Source organism: Chondrus crispus, genomic scaffold, assembly GCF_000350225.1.
Source record: "Chondrus crispus Stackhouse genomic scaffold, scaffold_84, whole genome shotgun sequence".
NCBI classification, from domain to species: domain Eukaryota; phylum Rhodophyta; class Florideophyceae; order Gigartinales; family Gigartinaceae; genus Chondrus; species Chondrus crispus.
This window is the reverse complement of record NW_005178758.1, coordinates 111,480-119,466: the sequence shown is the minus strand read 5'-3', so window position 1 is coordinate 119,466 and position 7,987 is coordinate 111,480. Positions and strand designations below refer to the sequence as shown.

Sequence of the window (7,987 nt, the reverse complement as noted above, 5' to 3'; positions counted from 1 at the left end):
ACAAATCCTCTTTTTCCTGCCCAATGTGCTCGGTTCATCTATGTGTAAGAACATTTACAGGTCTTCGGAAGAGTTGTTGGGACATTTGGCACTCTGTGAAGCTTTTAAAACCGAGAAAGACACCAGCTTCTTCGCCTCAAATCAGCAGCACAAACAGTTCAATTGGTTACGACGCAGGGGGCGGCAGCTACGAGGAAACGGAGAGTAGTGTGCTTTTAGGTACACAAGAAAAAAGTCTAATTGTCGGTGTCAGAACAGGAAAACCGGTTAATTTGTCGACAGGGGCGGTGAATTTGTCGCCAGGGGATGTTCTATCGCCCGACAGTGTGCCTGGATCAGATGCTATTTTACCAGCATCTGAAAGAAGAAGAGAAGCTCACCCTCTACTGCTCCAAGAAGGCTACAAAGCGCAGGTTCAAGTGCTGAAAAAGACCGCGCACCACAACAGCAAGTTGACGTCCGACTAGAGACAGTGGCAGTAAGCAGATTGTGGGGGGTTCCATGAGGAGAAGCGTTCGCAGGAGGGGCAGTCAGCAATAAGAAACGTAAAATGATATCTAAAATCCGTTGATTCTGTGCTTGAAAAGGGGTTTTAGCTGTGTGAAGTATACTTCACATAACCGTTTTTCGAGCGTTCTCGAGAGTCTTCGAATGGCAATGTTGTGACTCATATATCTCTTCAGATTTTTATTCAAACAAGACCGCCCTTTTGGGGGTGGATAGAGTAAGGCTTTTCGTGTGCGGCAACGTAAGAAGTTTTGAAAAAAGCTTCAACGGGGGCAAGTACAAGCACTCAGAAATTTATGTGAAGTATACTTCACATAACTTCCTGGCATTAGGGATATGGCTTCTCGATGAGGGCTTTGATGGTGACCAACGCGGCATTTGAGGCGTCTTCCTGACGCTCAGAGTGTTACGATTCGTTATTCTCTAAGGCACATACTGTACCGTGCAGTCATTTCACCTGTACTCGACGAACATAGTAAAAAGATACCCGAAGATAGTTAGATGCCAGCTGAGAGGGACGCCCGAAGAGTCGTTCACATTTGCAATTTGCACCGGCCGCATGCATTGCTGACTATGGGCGTGTGGAATGCGATGTTGTGTCCGCTGAGCACAAAAACCATTCTCATCGTTAGGAAACCTTGCTCAATGTCTCGAGATAAACCAATGCTCAATGGCGTTAAAACTCGCGATCGGGGCCGCTCTGCAACTTCTTACTTCGTGTGTCACATTGCCACAGCGAACTGTGCATTTCGCAACGTGCCTGCACTCTTCTTCTCGCAAGACGTCCATGTACACTCCTTGCAATGCTCGGTGTGCTTTTCACCCATGCGCTCCTATTCCCTGACACATCGCTCAACCAACATATTTCCTCTCTCCGGTCTCCCGACGCCTTTCTCTCTTCGCAAACCTATTCGCGGTCTCGCAAAGGCGTCTTCTTCGGCACCCCCGGCAACCTCGGAAACGCCCGTGGCGTTGCCTTCACCTTTCTTACGGCCACAATACACTTCTTTCTTCTGTCAATCTCTTCCGCATCTTCCCCCTGCCCCTGCATCCATTCCCACTGCCACGCCTTGTGCACACCTTCCAGCTTCCCGCCCAGCCTTCTGATGGCCTCCTTCGCGGCGGCGATCTCCTCAGCGCCCGCGCCCACGCTCTTCTGCGCGAAAAACACGCCCCCCACCTTTGCCAGCGGCACGCACAGTTCACAGCAAACTCGCATTTCTGCCAACGACCGTGCCACGACCGCGTCATACCGCCCACGATGCATCTTACTCTGCCCGACCTCCTCTGCCCTCCCCCACACGGACGTGACGTTGCGCAGGGCCAGCTCGCGCTCCACAATGTCGTGGAAGCGTGTCTTCTTGCGCGCCGCCTCGAGCAGCGTGACGTCCCACTGCGGCCTCGCGATGGCGAGGACGAGCCCTGGGAACCCCGCACCCGTGCCGACGTCGACGACGCGCAGCGCGCCGGGCGCGGCAGCGGCCTCCGCGTCCAGCACCTGTAGCAGGCTCAGCGCGTCCACGATGTGCTTGAGCAGCACGGTATCGCGCGTGCGGATCGCCGTGAGGTTGTACCGCTTGCTCTCGCTCAACAACAGATCCGCCAGGCGCACTAAGGAGTTGAGCCGCGCCACGTCCAGGCGCTGCGAGTCGGCTGCGCGGCGCAGCACAGCAAGCGCGGGGGCGATACTTTGCTGCGTAACGCAGGCGCGCAGCGCCACGCGCCGCCGCGGCGGCGGGCGGCATGTGGGTCGCAGCACGTGACGCGCGCACTGAGTTGGCAGCGAAACGGCGAAAGCGATGCGGCAGGCAGTGAGCCACGGAGCCATGTAGACAAAGATGGTGCGTGGGGGCGGCGGGCATGGGATGTAGGAAATATTTATATTCCCCGAAAAGGATCTGTGGGAGGGGACCCGGTTTTGGCGGGCGTCGGCGGGCGTGTTGCCATTCGGTGTGAAAGCGGTGTGAACGCGGTGTGATGGATCTTCGAGGCGGGTGGTAAGCCGGTGCGGCGGAGCTGTCGGAGGCCGACTGAGGGATGGGCTAAACTGGGCGACCGATGGATTCGGGTAAGGGGGTAAGGAAAGTCGGCTACTTTGCCTTTAATGGAAACGGAGTACGAGTGGTACCGTTAGCGTACAGATGAGTGTTTTCGATTAACACCGAGTCGACGTTGGCCACAGGTGTCGAAGACTCGCCCGCAACTCCGCCGTCCTGCTGCGTCCTCCCTTTCCCTGACTTCCTCTCCGGCTGGAAGGAGAAGACCATCGCGGCGATGACGAATGCACTACTGTACTGTACACGTGTTACTGTTCATAATATTAATTACACCCAAAACAATTACACCAAAAATAGGTTACACAGATACAGTCTAAGAGCACCCCTATCGGTTTGGCTAAATTTGGTGGCTAAATGTGTAAAATTTTGCGTTTGCATATCCCTAGCGTTTCCATGGATCCATATATGGAACCATAGGGGTTTTCAGTAAATTGTCCAATTGCCCTACGGTTCCATATATGGATCCTTAGGGCCAGATACAAGGCTCTGTTTGATTACAGATTTACTCTGTAGTTCGCGCCGGCGAGACAATCCCACTATACGACTGCGGAGCTGACAGTGAGTGGATGCAGATGAATGTTCAACCTCATAAATCGAGCAACTAGAACGCATGCTGCGATTCAAAACACCCACGACGAAAGAGCAGGATGGCTACAGTCCTTCCAAAGGACCCGGTACCTGCAGTGCGTAGTGAGGAAGCCGAGGGGGCTACGAGAGGCGGAAGGAGACGAGGGAGGGGCCGCACTCGCCGTGGGCGAGGTCGATTGAGAGGAAGGGGATCAGAAAGGGCAAGTCCAGCAAACTCTCAAAGGGATCCGACTCAAGGGTGGCGTACGTCAAGAGTGACAGGGCAACGTCTCATGCTTGAGGATGAATTTGTTTTCGAGGTCATTAGGGAGAGAGCGAGGCTTTTTTGCTCATCCGCAATGGAGCGATTGGATGTCGAACGGGAGGTCCGGGAATTGCAGACAACGAGAACAGAATGTGTTGTTCTTTTCATGGATGAGTTGTTGCAAACCTGTCTGGGTTGGCTTAACGAGTATATCGTTCTGCAAAAACTTGCTGTACAGCCGCTGCGGATGTCCGACATGTACCGGTATGTATCCGTATTGCTTTTGTCGCACTGTACGGGATTCAGTTTTCAAAAAACCATCGAGATTCTGCAACGGGACAGTTGCACAACGCCTAGTCTGCAGACAGTACGCTTTATGAGTAGCAACATACTGGCTTTTTCACCAACAGGGAGAGGACAAGAGGGATGTCGCACTTGGCTAGCTCAAAGAGACCACACTCAACTTCTCACGCAGTTCGAAAACACTGCATTTCGAGTGACATGCAAGATATTTGTTTCTCCTACACACACCCTCGCAACGCTCGATGACGATTTGTATGGAACTAGGGCCACTGATAACCAAGTCAAGACTTTGAGCAGCCGAAAGGCTGACCGAGAAGGCCATTCTGCAGATGCAGTCGCAGACGCTCTTTTCAGAATAACATTAATGGTTCGCTTCCGTCTTCGCGGTGTGCCCCAAACAGAAAATATCTGCAGTTTGTTAAAGTCAGTGCTCGAAGGTAGGGGTGAGCGAAGTGTTCACGGTTTTATCATAACCGCTGATCGCGGGTATGGCAAAGTTTCCTTGATGCGTGAGCTACTTTCTCTTCGTATTGGATCCATCATGGTTATGCCTGAGCATTTGTTAAAATGTAACCCATTTGTTGGGAAATCTTTCCTCAGCATCACAAGGAATGATGAAGAAGATAATTCGGATTTGGGCTCGAGCAGCGAAAGCAATGTTTTGGATGGGGAAACCATGACGGTAGAGGGGGTTCAACACAGCCCTATCCCAGACCCTAGCACTGTTGTCACATCAGCTGACAACTCTATTCTAGATCGTCCCCGCGCATTTGTTGTTAACAACAGCCCCGATGAAGGCCCGGCATCGTGGTGGGCAGTGAAAACCTTAAAGGCCACTGGTAGAAGCCGAGGGATCCCAGGCACGAGTTCTAAAGTCACAGCTGTTGCTGTCAGGGAGAGAGGCAGTGACAAGTTCAGTAAGATTCTCCGTTTTATGTACTGTGTTCCGACAACTGTTTCGAAAAGCCTTGAAACGTGGATCGCTGTTCCCAAGAAATCGTCCCTTGGGCAAAAGCTCTTTAGTAAGCGCACTGATGAAAATCGCATCTTCACTCCCGCTGTCGATTCCTTACACTCTAAAGATGTACTCGAACGCCATTTATTGAGCAAATGCACAGTGCTGACTGTTGATCAGCGTTGTGCGGACTGGTTTATCCTGAGGCAGCTCCGACTTACCGGCACAAGTGCTGGCAAAATTCTCGTTAAAAGTGACGACGTACGTCGCGTCGTCGGTATGACAGCGAGGGCGGAAGGGAATGAATCATTGAAAGATGTGTTGAGCTCGTTTTCCGAGACATGGTTCAGCTCCGTACGCTCTACAGAACCCATGATGCGTGGAACCGCCAATGAAAGCGCCGTTTTGTCCGCTCTGTCTAGTCGGCCTTTTGTCAAATGCATCTATGAGTGCGGTATGATGGGGAAAAACATGAGACCTGGCTGGCGTGCTCTCCAGACGGAATTGCCTTGATTAGCAGTTACGGTCTTGGCATATGCGATGAAACGACTACAGATGGAAACCTATCGATTGCCTCAATCGAGATTAAGACAAGCGTTGCTCTATCTAGTCTAGATAGAGCTCTCAATTTGGCTACGACGGACGTTGTGACATGCTGTGTGGGTGATGCCAAATTCAGACAGTATGTTCCAGAGGAGCACACTGGGCAGGTTATTCACCAAATGATAGTTCTTGCTGTCAATTACGTCATTTACATCTCCGCTGCAGAAGCAGGGATAATGTATACATTGGTTGTGTACTGTAGTCCCAGCAACATTGAAAAATGCTACAGTACACTCAATGACATTGCGCGTCCCACAGTTGCCTGGGCCCATGAGCAAGATCCCCAGCCTCCTGGTTTCACCGAAGCATCTACACGACGCATCTTCAAGTCTCGTTTGCCATTCTGGCTGATGGTGAACAACTACGTCAAGAACAAGGATCCTTTTCCTCCGTTAAAACTTTTTAAGCATGCCTCACAAAGCCTTTATTCTAAAACGAAGGGTGGAGTAGACGGGAGTGCAATGTCAAGGGCAATCTTTCGATCATCAACATCCTCCTTTAAATGGGAACAAAAAATCGTTTCCCAGACTATCAAAACAATTGGCGTCAATGCCTTTATTGCTTGGCGGATGACACGGACGAAACATTTGCTAGAAAACAGAGCGTCATTTAAGGGGTTGACTTTTTACCGAAGCTCGCTGAATGGGGTGGAATCGCTTGCAGATTTTACCTACGAGGTATCCAGAGAATTGCTCAACTATGCTCAGTCTATACAAACATCAGAAGAAAACGAGTTGAGCAACGATGAGGCAATCAGCCAAGAAAATATTCACAGGTTGTGTAGACTGGCTGCTAATCGAAAGCAAAAGAGGCTTTTATTCTTCAATGGGGCCGATGGTGTGGTCTTAAGGTTATCGGTTCCTGGGCACCTTATGAAGCAACAAAAAGAGCAAAAGTACTGTGCATTGTGCGGGATAAGGGGAGTCGTTGGGAATGAAAACAACTGGCGGGGACATCGATCGACGTATAGATTTGTGCATTGTGCGGTACATCTTTGTACTCGCATGTACCCTGGGCTGCAAAAAAGCTGCAACGAAATGTGGCACACTCTTTCTGTATTGAAGCCTCGTAGTACTCCGCTGCCTGCAGCCCATGTTCCGCAGAGTTCAAGCCGAATAAGTACAGTCAACACTGCAAGCACACCACCTGCAGTGTGTAGCAGGGCGAGGCAGCGCAGCAGCACCGAAGATGCAGGTCGTGCTCGCCAACGACAGAGGATGTCATGAGCAGGCACTGTCTTAACAAGACAGATGATGATGCAGGTCTTTTTGTCAGCAAGTACGTTACAAAAGAGTCGTGGCCCATTAAATTGCTAATTTTCGAGATATTTTAGGGATCTATATATGGATCCATACTAGAAATGCACTTCTGAGAGGGGTAAAGTGCTCCGATTTGTACACCCTCGAAAAGAGGGTCGGCTTGAGCCAATTGAATTCCGCTTTTTTGGAGCAGGTCTACAGGTTGCATTGAGCAATCTGGCAAAGACGCGACTCAAAAAATAAGAAACTGAGGGAGTTAGAGGGTTCAGGAAATTAAGGTTCCATATATGGAACCTAAATTCGAACGCTAGGGATATACTGTAGCATTTCTGTGCGCAAACACTATCGGTTTAGGAGTAAATTTGAAATTGAAGTGCCTTGATAGGGCATAGTGTACGAGGGGTGCGGGGCATCGAGTACGAGAGGTACTGTATTGACACTGTTCTATGGTCTTTTGGCCAAGTGGCGCCATGTAATTCGCGTCTCTATATGGTCAAATGAGTAAATTTGTCGCCATCCGGCTTTCAATATAGATAGATATAGCCAAAAAGGCCAAATTTTTGGAGATAACCAGTCCGATAGGGATGAAAGAGGCTATATGTATCTCTATATGCCAAATATTTACATATACACAGCACCGATAGGGGTGCTCTAAGGCTATACTGTACAGGGGAGAAAACCCGCCGAGTAGAACGGCCCTGAGAGACAGCAGTGTCCATTTCATCAAAGCTAACGCCCACGTGTAACACGTGGATGATCGGGTCACAGATGCTCTGGGTGCTGGGCGGCTAGGAGATGTCGGGTTTGCAGCTAACGTCCGAATGCATGAGGCGGCCTTGAAGGTTTCTTAGTCGTTTGTCTGCAGTAAGGACAAGGAAAGCCTTCACAACGGAAGAACCGTACGACATTCACACGTCAGGTCCGCTCCCACTCCTAGAGTTGTTTACTGTGTGATGAGGGGAAGCTGATTGATAGACCATGCACACAAAGATATGGACTGACAACGTCCATGAAACAAGACTCTAAAGCTTTCGTAACATCAAAATGAACTCCCCCCCTCCCCCCCCCCCCCCCAACTACTATGACGCACCATTGCAACACGTCACGAATGCCTGGGGTGGCAAGCGTCTATGGCTTTTCGCGTGGTCACTTAGACCACTACCTTCATGCAAACAACCAGATTAGCCACTGCAGCAACTACCATTACATGATTGTGCCATATCAGTGAGTCTACTGTAGTCTCCAATTGAACCAGGACAGCCTCAGACCCGTCCTCTCGCCTTCGCGCAACTCTTCCCTTGCGTACAGTTTATGTGCAATGTTTTTCCTGTACAACACAGCGCCCACGTCTGCGGTCCTCAGAATTCGATCCGAGATGTCTTCCTACTCATCGATGGGTAGTCCTCTGCCCACTCGCTACCAAGTGTGATCCCTCTGTCGACGTCCCACACCTTTACATTCTCGTCCCAGG

At 50.5% G+C, this 7,987-nt stretch overlaps 1 protein-coding gene across 1 annotated transcript; it reads right to left on the bottom strand.

The window, feature by feature from the left end:
* Nucleotides 1-1,414: 1,414 nt before the first annotated feature.
* On the bottom strand, nt 1,415-2,335 carry CHC_T00007765001 (hypothetical protein). The gene is made up of 2 exons (XM_005711476.1): nt 1,588-2,335; nt 1,415-1,539 (listed from the first exon to the last, which is right to left on the bottom strand). The coding sequence occupies exons 1-2, from the start codon at nt 2,333-2,335 to the stop codon at nt 1,415-1,417; spliced, it is 873 nt and encodes a 290-aa protein (XP_005711533.1).
* Between the last annotated feature and the right edge of the window lie 5,652 nt (nt 2,336-7,987).